The 18,980-nt window shown below is 46.9% G+C and overlaps 1 protein-coding gene across 1 annotated transcript; it reads right to left on the bottom strand.

Annotated features, from left to right (window-relative positions):
• Nucleotides 1–5,593: 5,593 nt before the first annotated feature.
• On the bottom strand, nucleotides 5,594–17,369 carry COX6A1 (cytochrome c oxidase subunit 6A1). Its single transcript, XM_082271252.1, has 3 exons — nucleotides 17,199–17,369; nucleotides 16,934–17,079; nucleotides 5,594–5,802 (listed from the first exon to the last, which is right to left on the bottom strand). Exons 1-3 carry the CDS (start codon nucleotides 17,299–17,301, stop codon nucleotides 5,707–5,709), a joined length of 345 nt encoding a protein of 114 aa, XP_082127378.1. The 5' UTR covers nucleotides 17,302–17,369; the 3' UTR covers nucleotides 5,594–5,706.
• Between the last annotated feature and the right edge of the window lie 1,611 nt (nucleotides 17,370–18,980).

Genomic DNA, 18,980 nt, shown 5'->3' with positions numbered 1-18,980 from the left:
GTGTCCCTGCCCCGCCGGGGCTTGTGCTGCTCTGTCGCCCACCATGACAGCTGTCCCGGTTATTTCCTGGAATGTTAGGGGGCTGAGGGACCCACTTAAGCGTTCCATGGTTTCCTCGACCCTGCGCAGGCATTTTCCAGCCATATGTTCGTTACAGGAGACTCACTTGGATGCTGAGTCAGGATCCTGGTTGCATTATGCTTGGGCGGGCTGGGAATACCACTCCACGCACACCTCCTACTCTCGTGGGGTGAGTGTGCTAGTCCATCGGTCCCTTGACTTTCAGGAACATTATAGGCTAGTTGACGGGGAGGGACGGTTTGTATTTATTTACTGTAAACTGTATACCTTACACTGTATCCTGGCCTTTATCTATATTCCGCCCCCGTTCCATGGTGAGGTCCTTCGCCAGCTTGTATCCTATACTTTGAGCCACCCGGAGGTTCCGGTCTATGTACTGGGGGACTTTAATTGTGTATTGGACGCTCAGTTGGACCGACATTCTTCTGCACTGGGGAGTGGAGGCATGGGACGATCGGCCTTGGCGAAATTCGCTGAGGAAGTGGGTTGGACGGACATCTGGCGGCTCCGCAATCCGGGGACCAGGGTCTTCTCCTGCTTTTCTAAAACCCACACCTCTTTATCACGTATCGATTTGTGCCTCTGCTCCTCTTCTGCTATTAGATATGTTGACAAGGTTGATTATGCCCCCAGGGGTGTCTCAGATCATTCTCCTTTGGTGCTGTGTCTAGCTGTGCGCCCCTCCGCTACCCTGCAGAGGGCGCCGTGGAAACTTAATGCCTTCTGGTTGCACTTGTTCCCCTCACATGATAGGCTTTGCGGGAGTTCTGGCAGGTACATAATGTTGCAGGGGAGCGGGGTGTACAGTGGGAAGCTTTTAAGGCCTATCTACGGGGTTTATTCATCAGGGAGGTACAGTCCATCAAGAGGAACACGGCGGCTCTGGGGGTGCAGGCTGAGGGTTTGGTGACTCAGCTGGAGGCCCGCTATATTGCGGACCCATCTGAGACTAACCGAGAGGGCTGGCTGGCTGCTCAGGAGGCTCTGGTTCATATTAATTCCTCTGGGGCTGAACGTAGGAGGTTCTTTCAACGGCAGGCTTACTATGAGGAGGGGGAAACCACGGGCAGGTTGTTGGCCAGGATTGCCCACTCTCATCAAACGTCGCCGTCCATTGGGGCACTTATGGGTGATGGGGGCCGGGTCGTGAACACCCCGGATCGGGTTATGGAGGTGTTGAGGTCATTCTACGCTACCCTATACCAATCCAGACAGGGACACACTGCTGCGGAACTCTCGGATTATGTAGATGCCATCTCCCTGCCCTGCTTGTCAGATCTGGAGAGAGCTGAACTAGAGGCTCCCCTTACCCTGAAGGAGCTTCAGAATGCGTCGGCTTCCTTCCCTAACTGTAAAGCTCCGGGGGAGGATGGGCTGCCAATGGAGGTATACAAGGAGTATGCGGAGGAGACGCTGCCGCATCTTCTGGAGGTCTTTTTGGAGGCCAAGCGGAATATGAGGTTGCCGCCTTCTATGTGTAGGGCTAATGTTATCCTCCTCTTGAAGTCGGGGAAGGACGGTCTGGACCCCGGGTCCTACCGTCCTATCTCGCTCTTGCAGAGCGACATTAAGATACTGGCGAAGGCTCTTGCACTACGACTCAACCGGGTAGTTGCTTCCATTGTACATGCTGATCAATCGGGCTTTATGCCGCACAAGTCGACGTCCATTAACCTGCGCCGCTTATTCCTGAGCTTACAATCCCCGGCGGACAATGGGGGCAGTAGGGCATTGCTCTCACTTGATGCGCAAAAGGCATTTGACAGTGTAGAGTGGGACTACTTGTGGGTGGTCATGTCCAAGTTTGGCTTTGGTGAGAACTTTATTTCATGGGTAAAACTGTTGTACCAGGCCCCGGTGGCCACTATCCGGGAGGGTGGTAGGGTGTCCCGTCCCTTCTCCCTGTTTAGGGGAACTAGGCAGGGGTGCCCCCTGTCCCCCTTAATCTTTGCCCTGGCGATAGAGCCTCTAGCTGCCCTGATTAGGTCCAATCAGAACATAGTGGGATTCCGATACGGCCCCTTGGAGGAAAAGATCATGCTATACGCGGATGATACCATGCTTCTGTTAGATGATACCTCTGGTTCTCTGAAGGAGGCTATGGAGGTTATTACTACGTTTGGCTCGTTTTCGGGCCTGCTTATTAATTGGTCCAAATCCTCCTTGATGCTGCTCGATGATCCCGAGGGTTCCCAGGAAGTGGGGGTAACGGGGATTCCTGTCTCCACTGAGTTTTGTTACTTGGGGTTGCAGGTGACTCCACAGCCCTTAGACTTTGCCCGTCTTAACCTAACTCCCCTCCTCGCCCGCTTTAGGGATAAGATAAAGGTCTGGTCGAGGTTGCGCATGTCACTGGTGGGCAGGGCCAACCTCATAAAAATGATTCTCATGCCCCAGCTGCTCTATGCCCTTCACAACTCCCCGGTCGTGGTCCCCCTAAGGCTATTCCAGATTGTCAATACCATTTTTAGATCATTTCTGTGGCTGGGTAAGAGCCCTCGTATAAAGTTGGAACACCTTCAGCGACCTAAGGAGCTTGGGGGTCTAGCAGTTCCAAATCCCTGGCTGTACTACTTAGCCTCCCAACTTCAGCATATTGCACGGGTCATGAGTGAGAAGGGAGAGGGGTCAATTGCGTGCCTTGTAGCCCACATTGTGGGCAGGGGAGATGTGGCGGCCCAATTGGAATCCTTGCGATTTGGGAAGTCTAGTAAGCGCTATCCAACCTATGTCCTTATGCAAAAGACCTGGAACAAGGCTCGTCAGCTGCAGCAGGTATTGGGATATACGGACTATAGCCCTATCTGGAAGAATGCCAGATACCTGGAGCTGGCTGGACTGCCGTACGGGGCTAAGTGGCTGGGACATGGCATCTCTCATATGACCCATATATTCCGCGGTGGGGTGCTCAGATCTTTTGCTGCACTTCGGGAGGAATTTCGTCTCCCCAAGTCCATGCAATTTTATTATGTACAGTTGGCGCATGCAGTTAAGGCCCGGGGGGGGGATGATCTTTGGACTCACTTTCCCGCCCTATATGGGGATTTTTTATTTTCTGGAAATTACTTCTGTCAGCAGTACGTTCCAGAGCTTCTGTCAGCCCAGGGCCGAAGAGATGGTCACCTGTAAAGGGGAGACCACAGAGGCGCAGTTTGGAAGCACAGTCACCAGACCATGATTTGAGCTAGAGACTTCTCCTGGCCGAATTTGCCAAAGCTGAGGTTCTTGCTGTCATCCTAACCGAATCTGCCAAAAAACCCACTGCCTGAAATAGAAGGGGGAAAGATTTAACAATCTGATCCCTAGGGGTCCCAGCCGATAGGTGGGATTGAATCTGTGAAAGCCATAATTCCAGATGTCTGGCTACACAGGTGGATACTAAAGCTGGTTTCAGACTCATAACCGAGGCCTCCCAAGCCCTGCGTAACATGATGTCAGTCCTTTTGTCCATTGGGTCCTTAAGTGAACCATGTCCTCAAATGCTAGATCTGCACTCTGACATTTTTGAAAGAGGGGCATCTAGTTTTGGAATTTTATTCCATGGTTGTTCTTTGCTGTCAAAGGGAAACCTTTTTAAGTTATTGGAAAAAAATGGTTTCCTTTCAGGATTTTCCCATTCCAGCTTGATTGTATCTAGCAAGGAGCTGTGTACAGGGAAAACTCTAGCCTTTTTCTTATGTGTTGCATACATAAGATCATGCTTAGATAATTGCACCTTCTCCTCTTCAATTTCCAGTGTAACATACACTGCCTTAAACAATTCATCCACATCTTCAAGTGATAATTTGTATCGAACACCCAGCGGATTCTCTCCCCGTGGGTTCCTCCCCTCATCCAGACACCTCAAATGAGGAATGAGGGGACTCCGTTTCTTCCCTTGTGTTGGTTTAGACACAGATGTAGGGGCCTGAGATTGTACAGGGGCCTATACTGGAGTCTAATCTATCCATGAGGGTCCTAAAGGAGCTAAATGTTGAAGTTAGCTCATCCCTCATCCACCGTTTTGCTCCATGTGGAACTTAGTTTAGTCCCGCAAACTGCACATTTCTTTTTGGGGAGTGCACCTGGACCTTGTCCTGAGCCTTGGTCTATAACAAAAAACATGATTACCAATTGAAATTATGACCCACAAAATGAAACCTCACACACCCTGTATAGGGTAGAGAAATAGTGCCCCCTTCACCAGCCACTATTTAGCTAAAGGGAAGGGAAAGGAAAAGACCCCCAAAACGGTATCTGCAGAGAGGGAAGACTCCCATCGCTTACCTGGGAGGTGCCGGTGCCAGAGTCTGCATCTGCCGCCTGAGCGGATGCTGCCATGGAATCCATTCTGCTCTATCTGGTGGTTCGCAGCCCCTGCTGTGGCTTCACCTCACACCGGCCACCCCAAGTCTCCTGTTCGCGCCATGGAAATTGGAACCGCTGTTTCCAGCGCCCGCGGATGTGCGTCACTGCTCTGGAAGTGACCTTGTCAGTTCCTAGGGCCAGGGTGGACCGCAGCAGTTCTGCCCTCTCCGTTCGTGGCGCCACATTCAAATCTGCTCTCCCTGCTCTGAATCTGCAGCGTCACGGGTACACAGCTCCCCACTGCTCCAAGGATGCCGCCAGGACCGAAAGAGGACTCCCCCCTGCGATCCTTGACAACATTCACGGTCCTATCTTCCCCAGATCACTGAGATACAGAAGACAAAGCAGTCACCCCTATGCCAGTAAGTAGGGGTACTGCACTTGGGCAGGAGAAGATGCAGTCTTCAAGGAAAGTCCATGAGACCAGGAGTAGTTCCAGGAACATATTACCCCCTGTCCAGAGGAAATACTAAAGGTGAGGACCAGAAGGCCGCCTTTTTATCTGATTGGATTTATTGTGTTTCCTGTCCTGGTAGGAGGAGCCCTAGGTCTCATGGGCTGTCCTGGAAGATGACTTGAGAAAATTATATTGCATATGTACTAAGGGGGAAACAGGCTACTACTGCTGAATATGCTGTTTACTAATTGTCTGGTTTTAGTGCTTCAATAGAAGCATGCAGCAGTTGAAGTCAGAAAAAAATATAGCACTGCCAGCATAATAGGATTCAATAGGAACTAAAGCATTTGGAACAGCATATTATCTAGGCAAGTAGCATTTTAAGTCAAGGTCAGCAACGACAGTCTATATCTTCCCTTAATACAAGTTTAAAAACAAAAACCCCTAACCACTACAGATATGGAATTGCAGATGCCACATGAGTGGTGTGGCTCTAATCTGCATTTAAAAAAGAAAAAAATGTTTGCCTCATGAAAAATAAGATCTGCTCTCTGCAATACTGTATTGTATGTTTAGCCCTACATGACACCAGACGAAAATGCAGGATCTGTAATATGTTCAAGCCCTACATGACACAATGAAAATGCTCAATATAAAAACGCAATCTCTTCAATGAGACTGGCATGCTGTACTTATTTGCAGTGCAACTGTGTCAAAGTCAGTGTCAAAAAACACAAAGTCACACTTTTAGAACAAGCTATAAGCTTTATTTAAGTGACCTCTACTGTTAATGTAGGTCAGTTTTAAATTTAAATAAGCAGCCTGATCCCTCCATATGTGGGCCCATTCAACATATTGGTCAAGAAAACATATTCAAAAGGCTAATGGTCATGCCCGAGCTCTTCATAGCCGTCTGGAAGAGGATTTACGTGAGCGTTGTGGAAAAGACTCTTTGTTCCATCTCCCCAGGGAAATTTCTGTAGAAAGACAATGGTGTTAGTAGAAACAAGCACATTTTACAGGTGTGTAATCCTAAATGAAGCAAAAAAAATTAAAATTTGAACATTTATAGACATTTCAATGCTAATGCCACAATTTATTACAGGTACAGCACTGTACATGTATAATATACAGTCACATCAGACCCTACCCTCAAGTAGCTTACAAGCTAAAATCTCCAACTCTCATTCATACACATACTTGGGCCAATTACCTTATGAGCAGGTCTTTGGAGTGTGGGAGGAAACCTAAGTACCCAGATTAAACCCACACAGGGAGAACATGCAAACTCCAGGCAGGTAGCAGGCACTTTTGGTTCTATAGTCAAGAGTTCCATTGGCTGCTTATACATGGAATAATAACACTTACACTAAATTAATTTTCTCTTTAAAATAAAAATCATGTCATACTTGGCAATAGTTCTGCATAGAGCAGCCCCGATTCGCCTCTTCTCGGGTCCTCTCCGGCACTAACCCCCAATTGCCCACATAGCAAGCCACTTGCTATGTGGGCACTTGTGCAGGCTCACTTCCAAGCCTTGCCATCTGCGTCTATTGATAGAGACAGAAAGACTGGGCTCTACCACCTTAACACTGGCTGTAAGCATGGGGCAGGGCGCAATGGGTAACTGCATGCAGAAGGTTTATTACGTAAATTCATAGAATGAATTATCAGGGTAAAAACCTACTTGTAAACCACTAAGGTCATTATTCGCTCTACAAATCCACCATGCCCCATTGTCTGATGAATGATAGATGAAGGCACAGTATGAATTAACATGCATCCACATTTAGATACATGCATTTGTATGGAAAATAAAAGAAGAATTTTGGCAATTTTATTTATTTCACTGGCCACCATTATATATACAAAATAAGAGTAGAAAGCACTATTAGTTGAACTTTATTGCCAGCTGGGAAATGGCGAGTTCTTGCCATATTGTGCACTTCACACACATGCAGTGTATAACATTTTGGACAGGGAAAGCTTTTGGCAGAAGAGTTCCACTTTATAATGTATGATGTCTGAAACAGTTCTCTGACATATTAACAATATCTAAAGCCCAACACTACACTGCAAGGGTTAAAAGCGTGTTACACCTAGGTAGAATGAAAAGGCTACATTTCCTTCTCTTACTTCTGCACCAACACCTTCCTCCTCTCCTGCCTGCACTATGGAAGGTTCTTCAGCATCATTGTGCACAATGCAGGGCTGTTAACCCTGCACTGTATGTGGCAGAGACAGCTGAGATGCAGATGAGAGTGCCTTTAGAGAGGAGGCACTGCGTAGCCTGCTGAAGTGAGGAAGGTAATACACCTTATTCCTTTAACCATAGGCAAAAACCACCATTTATTCCTCGCAGAGTGTTGGATCCACTCCAAGAATAGGGTTTCTTCTTGTGCCTGGAGTTGGACTTAAACCAAGACCATGGCAACAATTAGGTTTTGGCTATCCCAGCTAAAAACTGGTTGCAGTAGACATCCTCATTATCCTGAACACACCAATACCAGCAGAAATCTTTAAAAAGAACCTAAAGGAAGGGGGAGGTGGTACAAAAGGTAAAAGCTGCAAAGGGGAATCTGATGGAGGCGACTCAAGTATTTTTTTAAATTTTGGTGGAGTAGGCTGCCTTGAATAAATGAAATGAAGAATCCCCTAAAGGCAGAGAGGGTAGGAGCTGACCGGACATACTAGGGTAGGGAGTTCCAGAGGATTCAATAGGTTCTGGAAAAGCCCTAGAGGCAAATGTCAATGGCAGCAGAAAGGTCTAAGAGTAAAGAGTATGGAGTAAGGGCCGTTAGCGAGTTATTGTAGGGCAGCTCTATTGGAACATCGCGGGTGAAAACCAGAGACTGTAGGGGGATCGAGAAGCTTGTCTGTGAGGTAGCAACTCATACGGATGTGGACAAGGCAGTCAAGAAGCTTGGAAGCAAACAGGAGCAGTGAGCTGGTCTTAAGTTCCAGTGGAGGTGTTTTTTATTTAGGTAACCAGTGCATGTTTGAGCAGGCAGGAAAAGGTTGAAGATGTGGGTTAGAGTTTAGGGTAGAGCAGGAAGTGGGTTGTAGTAAATGTGAGGGGAGAGGTGGGCCTCAGAAAGGAGTTTGCCAACTTCCTCAGTGGTAACATGGTCAAAGGTAAGGAGGAAAGTGTGGTGTTGGACCTAGTGTGTTTGTTGGAGGAGAAAGCTGGAAACTAGATATCTCATCAAGTTGGGTTAATCTTGTTTTTGAAATGACTGACAATATTTGAAATTACAAATCTCTGCATGCAAACCAATGGTTAATATTTCATTTTGAATAACTGTTCAAACCCTACATGGACATGCTTAATGGTGTATTTGTTCGTAATTAAACGGGTGTATTTTTTATTTTATGAAGGATTCACACAAATTCAGCCTATAAATTGATTCAATTTGAATGTGTAACTAGCGTGTCAAAACATGTGACTAGATGCCATGGGATCTATTTATACACCAAGGTCACAACTTTCATGGACTTTGCATATTTCTTCTGGGTGCTCCAGTTTCCTTCCAAAAACATACTAGACGATTACCTGACGTCAATCCAAAATCTATCCTTCAATGTGTGTGGACATCTGATGGATAGAACCAAGATCCTTTAACCGCTTGCCGACCGCCGCAAGTAGATATACTGCGGTGGTCAGCCCCTCACAGGCAAAGTGACGTATATATACACGTCACTAGCCTGTGAGGCTCTGGGGAGCGAGCGCGCGCCGCATGTCCGCCGCTCACTCTGCGATCATCGGGGGAGAGGGAGAAATGCAGGCAGCTTGTGTAAACAAGCTGCCTGTCATTCTCCCCTGTGTAGAAACACTGATCATACGGTTCTACTATGTAGGACCGTTGATCAGTGTTCCTACAGCTCAAGCCACAGCCAATCACAGTTAGAATCACGCCCCTAGGGACACACACAGCCCCTCCCTCTCAAATAAAGTTAACCCCTTCACTGCCAGTGTAATTTTACAGTAACAGTGCATATATATATATATATAGCACTGATTACTGTAGAAATGTCACTGGTAACCCCAAAAGTGTCAAAAATTACAGTCAACTCTGTCCGCCCCAATGTCGCAGTAAAGAAGAAAATCGCACAGGTGATCAAATACCACCAAAAGAAAGCTCTGTTTGTGGGAAAAAAAAGGACGTCAAATTCGTTTAGGTACAGCGTCGCACGACCGTGCAATTGTCCGTTAAAGTCACGCAGTGCCGAATCGCAAAATACCCCCTGGTCTTTTAGCAGCCAAATCCTCCGGGGCTTAAGTGTGGTTAAAGCCAGAGATTGACAAAAGCTGCACTGTTCTTGAAGTGCTGCTGCCATCTCTATAAACAAGTAATGGGTTTCTTCAGAGGCTCAGTCTCCACCACTATCTATTAATGCTTTCATTTCACAAGGCCAAGCGTTAGTGTGTTTACAAACTATAAAAGTTTTTTTTATTTTGTAGAATTTTGACAGCGGCTATTGAGGGGTTGCCTTAGAACTCACATGAGAAGGCGTAACAAAGAGCTTACAACTGAAAAGCAGGGATCACTTTAAAGCTGGACCCCAGGCAAACTATTAACCACTTAAGCCCCGGAGGATTTGGCTGCTAAACGACCAGGGGGTATTTTGCGATTCGGCACTGCGTGACTTTAACGGACAGTTACGCGGTCGTGCGACGCTGTACCTAAACGAATTGGACGTCCTTTTTTTCCCCACAAACAGAGCTTTCTTTTGGTGGTATTTGATCACCTGTGCGATTTTTTGATCACGCGCTATAAACAAATAAACAAAAAAAAAAAAAAAAAAAAGCGTCAATTTTGCAAAAATAACAATATTTTTCACATTTTCTTATATGAAATTCCCCCCCCCCCCAAAAAAAATGTAAAAATCAAAATTTAACATTTTCGGCCAATTTGTTTTATGCTACCTGTTTGGGGGGGGGGGGGGGGGGGGAAAAAAAAAAAAAAAAAAAAAAAAAAAAAAAAAAAAAAAAAAAAAAAAAAAAAAAAAAAAAAAAAAAAAAAAAATCGCAAAAAGCGTATTTTTATTGGTTTGCGCAAAAGTTATCGCGTTTACTAACAAAGGGAAAGATTTGTCATTTTTGTTTTTTTTAACGCGTAATGGCGGCGATCTGCGAATTTTTTTGCGGTACTGCGACATTGCGGCGGACAGATCGGACCCTTGGCTGACATTCGACACTTTTGGGGTTACCAGTGACATTACTACAGTAATCAGTGCTATACATATGCACTGTTACTGTAAAAATACACTGGTAGTGAAGGGGTTAACTTTATTTGAGAGGGAGGGGCTGTGTGTGTCCCTAGGGGCGTAATTCTTACTGTGATTGGCTGTGGCTTGAGCTGTAGGGACACTGATCAACGGTTCTACAATGTAGAACCATGTGATCAGTGTTTTTACACCGAGGAGAATGACAGGTGGCTTGTTTACACAAGCCACCTGACTTTCTCCCTCTCCCCCGACGATCGCCAAGTGACCGGCGGACACGCGCGGGGGGGGGGGGGGGGGGAGTTGGCTCGCTCCCCAGAGCCTCACAGGCTAGCTGCGTAGACCTACGTCGCTCTGCCTGTGAGGGGCTGACTGCCGCAGTAAATATACTGTGAGCAGTCGGCAAGCGGTTAAATACATAGTTGAAATACACTGCTCAAAAAAATTAAAGGAACACTTTGAAAACGCATCAGATCTCAATGGGAAAAAAATATCATGCTGGATATCTATACTGATATGGACTGGGTAATGTGTTAGGAAGGAAAGGATGCCACATCGTTTAATGGAGATTATCAACCTACAGAGGGCTGAATTCAAAGATACCCCGAAAATCAACATGAAAAAATGATGCAAGCAGGCTAGTCTATTTTGCCGAAATAGCATTTTGAGCTGCTGCAATGAAAGTTAGTTTGTATGGCCCCCATGTGCTTGTATGCATGCCTGACAACGTTGGGCATGCTCCTAATGAGACAGATGGTGTCCTGGGGTATTTCCTCCCAGATCTGCACCAGGGCATCACTGACCTCATGAAAAGACTGAGGTGCAACCAGGCGGCATCTGATAGATCAAACATTGTCCCAGAGGTGTTCTATTGGATTTAGGTCAGGCGAGCGTGGGGGCCATTCAATGGTATCAATTGCATCAGTGGAGGGTATGACAATGGGTCCAAGGACTTCATTCTGATACCTAAAGATCGGTCTGGGTGCCATTGTCTCGCTTGTAGAGGTATGTGCGCTCCTCCATGGATATGCCTCCGCAGACCATCACTGATGCACCATCAAACCGGTCATGCTGAAGGATGTTACAGGCAGAACAACATTCTCCATGGCTTCTCCAGGCCCTTTCATGTCTGTCAAATGTGCTCAGGGTGAACCTGCTCATCTGAAAAGCACAGGGCACCCGTGGTAGACCTTTCAATTCTGGTGTTCGATGAAAAATGCCAATCGAACGCCACGGTGCCGGGCAGTGAGCACAGAGCCCACTAGAGGACGTGGGGCCCTCAAGCCACCCTCGTGAAGTCAGTTTCTGATTGTTTGGTCCGAGACATCCACACCAGTGGCCTGCTGGATGTTGTTTTGCAGGGCTCTGGTAGTGCTCATCCTGTTCCTCCTTGCACAAAGGAGCAGATACCAGCCTGCTTATGGGTTAAGCACCTCCTATGGCCCTGTCCAGCTATCCTAGAGTACACTGCCTGTCTCTTGGAATCTCCTCCATGGTCTTGAGACTGTGCTGGGAGACACAGCAAACCTTCTGGCAATGGCATGTATTAATGTGTTATCCTGGAGGAGTTGGACTGTTAGTGCAGCCTCTACAGGGTCCAGGTATCACCTCATGCTACCGAGAGTGACAATGACCCTAGCCAAATGAAAAACTAGTGAAATGTCAGTGGCATCCACCTGTAAAACCATTCCTGTTTTGGGGGTTGTCTCATTGTTGCCCATCTAGTGCACCTGTGCATTTTATCAACACCAAAGCAGCTGAAACTGATTAACAACCCCCTCTGCTACATAACTGACAAGATCAATATCCCAGGAGATTAACTGGATGCAATACTCTGATTAAAAAGTGTTTCATTTTTTTGAGCAGTGAATATACATAGAAGTTTTTTTTCCTGCCAAGAATTGACTTAGCCCCAACCAGTGGGAAATGCTAGGTTGGTAACTTGCCTTCTCTGCTGCAATCAAAGTTAGGGATTCTGCTTACTTTTAGAATGTATTTGGACAGTGAAGGAGCAGCAAACTTATGAGCTCATCTCTCTGATCTCTATTGAATGTTTCTTGTTAGTGCATGTGAATGTAGCACATGAACTAAAGTTATTTCTGATCCTTCCTCTCCCAATTTAATTTGCAAAGCACAAAAGTATTACAAGAGATTTATACCAAGTTTTTAATTGAAGTAATATGTCCGAGTTTTAGGCCTCATGTACACAGGGTGATAGAAAAAAAAAATAACCTGCAAAGCCACTACCAACGCCAAGAAAAAAGCAGCTGTAAAAATGTACTTTTAGTAGCTTTTTCCATTGACGTCAAGTCATGTTTCTTTGCCTCTACTTGTGAGACTTGTACTCTTGAGGATCTTGAAAGGGGAGCTCCCTACCAAAATGGGAGGGGGGGAGGGAAAAAAAAAAAAAAGCGTGGGGTCCGCCCAAAATATATACCAGACCCTAGAGCTGCACAATCCTGGATAAAATGAGAATCATTTTTTTGGCTAAGAAGAGCACGATTCTTGGCGTAACATCTTTCACATTATAGAAAAATATTGGGCTAACTGTATGGTTTTATTTTTTTTAAATGCTGATTAAACTGTACTCCCCCCCCCCCCAAAAATAAATAGCGTCTGAAAGACCACTGTGCAAATACAATGTGAAAAATATTTCAATGACCATCATTTTATTCCCTAGGGTGTGTGTGTGTATATATTTGGGGGTGAATCGAGATTTTTTTTTTTTTTTTTTTTTAACGATTAATCGTGCAGCTCTACCACAGACCCTTATAAAAATATGCAGCCCGGCAGGTCAGGAAAGGGGAGGGCAGGAGTGAGCCCCCCCACGTTTAGACCATACCAGGCCACACTCCCTCAACATTGGGGGTGGGTGCTTTGGGGCAGAGGGGACTCTGCAGCCACCCCGCAGATCCCTGGGCGGTGTTTGTAGGGTCTGCGGGCAGGGGGCTCATCGGAATTTGGAAGCCACCTTTAACAAAGGGCCCCCCAGTTCCCCCCCCATGTGACTGAATATGGGGTATATTTTACCCCTACCCATTCACCCCCAAAAAAAGGCACTGTAGTGTAAATAATATTGACAAGAGACGGTTTTGAGAAGTACATTATTAAAAATCTTCCCCCGATTTTCTGTGCTTCCGGTCTTTTCTGCCACCAAACCGGTCCTCCTCCGACACAGTCTCCCATGATTATGCCAGCTCCGATCTTTGTGGCTTCTTATATAGTTGTGGGACGTGGCCACCCGATGACATCACCCGGAGACCATGGCCCTTGCATCGCCACAAGTGGTGGGGTCTCCAGGGGAACGTCACCGGGTGGCCACACCCCATGGCTATACAAGAAGCCACAAAGAGCGGAGCTGGCATAATCAGGGGGGAGACAGCATCGGAGGAGGACCGGGTTGGCTGCAGAGAAGACCCGAGGGAGATTTTTAATAAAGGACTTCTCAAAACCATCTCTTGACATTTATGCTACACTGCCTTGATTGGGGTGAATGGGTAGGGGTACCCCATACTCACAATAGGGGGGCCCTTGTTAAAGGGGGCTTCCAGATTCTGATAAGCCCCCTGCCCGCAAACCCCCACAACCACCGCACAGGGTTGTTGGGAAGAGGCCCTTGTCCCCATGTTGCTTTGGGGTGGAGTGCACAGCCCCCCCCCCCCCATGTTTAGGGCATGTGGCCAGGTATGGTCCAGGAAGGGGGGGGGGGGGGGGTGTTAGGCGGCTCTCTCATCCCTCATTCCCTCCCCTGACCTGCCGGGCTGCATGCTCAGATAAATGTTTGGGGTAGGGTCTTGGAGGGGCCCACGCCGGTTTTAATTTTAACATATTGGCGTGGGGTTCCCTTTCAAGATCCTTACCAGATTTAAAAGGGCCTGGTATGAAACTTAGGGAGGACCCCATGCCAGTTTTTTTTCCATTTTGGCACGGAGTTTTCCTTCAAAATCCTCAAAGCAGAAGTCGCACCACAAGTACGATCATCTTGATCCAACTTGGATGCAACTTCCATTCAAATCAATGGGCTCTCATAGGGAACCATTTATTTTGGCATGTCAAAAGAAAACCCACACTTGACGCTCCTAAAAGCAGCCGTAAAAATGCACTACGTGCATGAGGACCTAATCGGCCATAAACAGTGAAGAATTAGGGGTGTGTGAATGATCCAACCATCCATTTCTCCTCAAAACAAAAGCCATCTAGTAGAGCAAGCGTGAGATTGTCATGTCATCTCATAATATTGATTTCTTTACACAAAAATAGAGACGACTATGGTTGACACTTCGGAATCCAGCTTTGTCTTCCTTACAGTCAAAGTTGTACTTGTGCCTCACACATTCATGCTGCAAAATCCCATAAATATGTAGACACCTCAGTGTCTCTGCCAGGTCTCTCATACCTGTCAGAGACTTGCCACATACCTGTGTAAGTTTTCAATCTTACAATACCTCATCAATCACTGAAACACCAGTCCTGTATGACAAGACAATCCCAGGAGGCAGCGGGTGGCTGATCACTACACTATCCTCATCCAGGCAAGGAGACATGAAATAGTAGGAAAAGGTAATTTCCATTTTGTGACATTTTTGACTATGTATAGCTGGCTATACAAGGGTCTTTTTTGTTCAAACGAGGTAAACAAAAAACCAAAAGAAAAACAAAACTGACCCGACAATGTGGATGGGAGAATGCTCCCTACTATACCATTTTGTTCTGACAGCAAGGAGACTTTCCCCACTGTCAAAATAGATTGATCAGCACTGCAGCCTATATCCTGCTTCACTGATTGAGTAGCGGAACAGAAGTCAATTAGCAGATTTACTTCTGTTTAACCGCAGTGGCCACACATGGTTCAAAAATCACCCAGTCCCTGCCAGCTCAACCACATTTTTGAACCATGTATGGCCAGCTTAAAGTGGTTCTAAAGTCTTAAGATTGCTAATCTTAAAGTAGTTGTAAAGGCACAAGGTTTTTTGCATTCTATGCATGCTATTAAAAACCTTCCGATTGCAGCATCCCCCTCTCAAACAAGCAATGTCCAGGAGAGCCTTGCCTCTCTGGGGACTCCCGATTGGCTTTTTCTTAATTTTTTATTTTGTAATAAACAGAGAAAACAGAACAACAAACAAACCACGATACTGTGTTCGGGGAAAACATAAGAAGGATGGATGATGGAGGAGGGGGGGGGGGGGTATTGAAGGTTCATAGGAAGTGTCAGAAAAACTCCAAGTCTCTCGGGATGAATCTGTAGACATTTGGCCCTATATCTGGCAGAAAGCCTGGATTGACTTTTTCAATTACAGCCAGTGAGCACCAATCAGGAGACGAAGGGGGTGTGGCCTAGCTGCAGCTGTGTGTGAATGGACACAGAGCAACAGCTCAGCTTGGGTGCCTCCATAGCAAGCTGCTTGCTGTGGGGGCACTCAGCAGGAGGGAGGAGCCAGGAGCACCGGCATGGGACCTGAGAAGTGGAGGATGGGGGGCTGCGCTGTGCAAAACCATTACACAGAGCAAGTATAACGTGTTCTTTTTTTTTTTAAACAGGGGGGGGGGGGGGGGGACTTTAATATCACTTTTATGCATTAAAAATCCTTCTGTATGCAGCAACCCCCCTCATACTTACCTGATCCCCCTCATTCCAGTGATGTCCACAAATGCCTCAGTTGTCCGGGACTATTCCTCCCGATTGGCTGAGACACAGCAGTAATGCCATTGGCTCCCGCTGCTGTCAAACAGTTGACCAAAGAGGAGGGGCGGGGCTAAACCACAGCTCTGTCTGAATGGATACATGGAACTGCAGCTCGGCTACCCCCATAGCAAGCTGATGGCTGTGGGGGCATTTGGCAGGGAGGGAGGGGCCAGGAGCTCCAGCCAGGGACCTGAGAAGAAGAGGATACAGGCTGCCCTGTGCAAAACTACACAGTGTTGGTAAGTACAAAAGGTTTGTTAATTTTTTTTTTTTTTTTTTATTAAAAAAAACACACACACACACACACACAACTTTACAATCACTTTAAAGAGGTTGTAAACCCTCTTATAACTTGTACTTATAAATCAGCCTTTAATAAGGCTGACCTATAGGTACTGTAAATATCTCCTAAACTTGCACCGTTTAGGAGATATTTACTTTAAATGCAGACAGTGACATCGTTGCATGCGCTCTGAAGGAACAGCCACCCGTGCCGTTCCTTCAGAGCCCTGTGCCACAAATGCGTGGGAGTGATGTCATTGTGCCTCTGGCCAATCAGATGGCCGGAGGACGTGAACCAGGACAGCCAAACATGTCGGCCGTCCTGTCACTGAGCAGGCAGCACTGCGGGGTCTTCGTTCTAAGGCATTTCATAATGAGCTAGTATGCGATGCATACCAGCTCATTATGCCTTCGTCTAACAGGTTTCTTTTTTTCCCCCTTCCTTCATTTTCTTTTGGTGGGTTTACTTCCCCTTTAAAGGTGAAAAACCTGTGCTGTAGCTTCCCATCTGCGCTGCTCCTACCCTTGTTACCTAAACCCAATCCAGCAACGTGCACAAGTGCTTCTGCTTCTCATTGGCCAGACTAAAAGGAATGGGAGTCATTGGCTGTCAATCAAATGCTGTGACATGGGAGAAGGGGCTCTGGAGTGAGCATGCCAAAGAGGGAGAGGCCTGGAGTGCCAGTGGGTGACCCCAGAAGTAGAGGATCGGAGGTGCTCTGTGCAAAAGCATTGCACAGAGCAGGCAAGTATAACATGTTTGTTAAAGAAAACAAACTTTAAGCAGGGAGGAAGTTGATGTGAACTCCCATACAACACATTAGGAATGAAGTGGTGACAGGGACTATTATGGTCTGGCTGCCATTGTGCTGAGTGACCTTGGGGGGTGAGTGTCCTATCCTCAGGCTAGTTACCTTGGTCCGGAACCTCAGGTGCTCGTAGGCCACAAATTCGGGTCTCTCCTCCTCGTGATGTTGCTTGGCCTTCAGAAAGACGTTCAGCATGCAGACGGCTACGCCAGGCACCGCTACCACAAAGGTGAGGATCTTCCATGTCCGGGCTGTGAGGAGACAGAGCACATGAGCGCCTCACACACACTACTACCGGGGTGACCTTCACCTCATACTCCACACTAGACCGGTGAAGGTGACCCGAGACACCACTAACCTGAGAACCTACCTGCATCTCCGTGCTCTGCATGTGCAGCTGCAGAATACAAGCGGCCCCGGCTGACCAGGGAGCGGCCGAGAATACCGGAGAGCCTGCCGAACGAAGCCATCATGTCCTATCTATGGGCAGCTGCGGACGTGACCTAACCAAGACACCGCTTTCCCGGAAGGGGAGTGGTAGATAATCACTGCGCACGCGTGAACAATCTGGGCTCGGACCGCCCATACATTCATGCGCATGCTCCAAGCACTCAACGTGCTCCGAATCCGCGCTCTTGTCTATGCGTTGTGGTTGTGGAAAGACAGCGCTCCAGAGACCATAAGTATGACAGGATTGTAGAGTGCTGCTTATTATCCAGCCGTGTCATAGAGAGAATGTGCAAGACAAAGGTCGTTTATGCTATATAAAACAAACAGTCACTGTATTACATGCACTGCATACAGAAAAATCATTAGGGCTCCATGTCCACTTGTCATGTGACTTTAAACACAAGTCACAGCCCATTGATTTCAATGGCACCCATTCCAATCTATGCGACTGAAAGCTGCAGCGACTTTAACCACTACTGGACCAGAAGATTTCCCCCCTTAACCACTTAAGCCCCGGAGGATTTGGCTGCTAAACGACCAGAGGGTATTTTGCGATTCGGCACTGCGTGACTTTAACGGACAATTGCGCGGTCGTGCGACGCTGTACCTAAACAAAATTGACGTCCTTTTTTTCCCACAAACAGAGCTTTCTTTTGGTGGTATTTGATCACCTGTGCGATTTTTTGATCATGCGCTATAAACAAATAAAGAGCGTCAATTTTGCAAAAATAACAATATTTTTTATATGAAATTCCCCCCAAAAAAAAAGTTAAAATCAAAATTTTTTAACATTTCCGGCCAATTTGTTTTACGCTACATATGTTTGGTAAAAAAAATTGCAATAAGCGTATTTTGATTGGTTTGCGCAAAAGTTATCGCGTTTACTAACAAAGGGAAAGATTTTTGTCATTTTTGTTGTTTTTTTTTTTAACGCGTAATGGCGGCGATCTGCGATTTTATTTTTGCGGTACTGCGACATTGGGGTGGACAGATCGGACCCTTGACTGACATTTTTGACACTTTTGGGGTTACCAGTGACATTTCTACAGTAATCAGTGCTATATATATGCACTGTTACTTTAAAATAACACTGGCAGTGAAGGGGTTAACTTTATTTGAGAGGGAGGGGCTGTGTGTGTCCCTAGGGGCGTGATTCTAACTGTGATTGGCTGTGGCTTGAGATGTAGGAACACTGATCAACGGTCCTACATAGTAGAACCGTATGATCACTGTTTCTACACAGGGGAGAATGACAGGCGGCTTGTTTACATTAGCCGCCTGCCTTTCTCCCTCTCCCCCGACGATCGCAGAGTGACCGGCGGACATCGGGTCCGCCGGTCACACGCGCGGGGGGGTCCGTGACCGCGTGGGAGCGCGCCGCCGATCGGTTCCGTCATCAGCTTTTCAGGCAGATCTGATCGGATGCTCCATGCATCCATATGGAGCAGCGGATGTCAGCGGTGACAAGTCCGCTAACACACGCTGCTATCCAATCTGATCCACGAAATCCAGACAGATGGAAACCCTATTTTCCATCCGTCTGGACGATTGGATGAAAACCTACAGGCGGTCCGTTTTCATCTGATCTCCCATAGAGGAGAGCGGGGATCTGACAGGTCTATCTCAGCACAGAGAGCGGAGACAGAGCTGTCATCAGCCTGTCCAGCGGGGTTCGGCGGATCGATCCCCGCTGAGCAAAACA

Source organism: Pelophylax lessonae (genome assembly GCF_965119305.1).
Source record: "Pelophylax lessonae genome assembly, chromosome: 1".
Lineage (NCBI taxonomy): Eukaryota > Metazoa > Chordata > Amphibia > Anura > Ranidae > Pelophylax > Pelophylax lessonae.
This window is presented reverse-complemented; position numbering and strand designations above follow the sequence as displayed.

Excerpts from the sequence above, each read along its gene's own strand:
- COX6A1 (XM_082271252.1), bottom strand. The coding sequence starts at position 17,301 with ATGATGGCTTCGTTCGGCAGGCTCTCCGGTATTCTCGGCCGCTCCCTG. Across the intron at positions 17,080-17,198 it reads TGCAGAGCACGGAGATGCAG|CCCGGACATGGAAGATCCTC; the intron begins GTAGGTTCTCAG and ends GTCTCCTCACAG. Across the intron at positions 5,803-16,933 it reads ACCTGAGGTTCCGGACCAAG|AAATTTCCCTGGGGAGATGG; the intron begins GTAACTAGCCTG and ends GTCTTTCTACAG.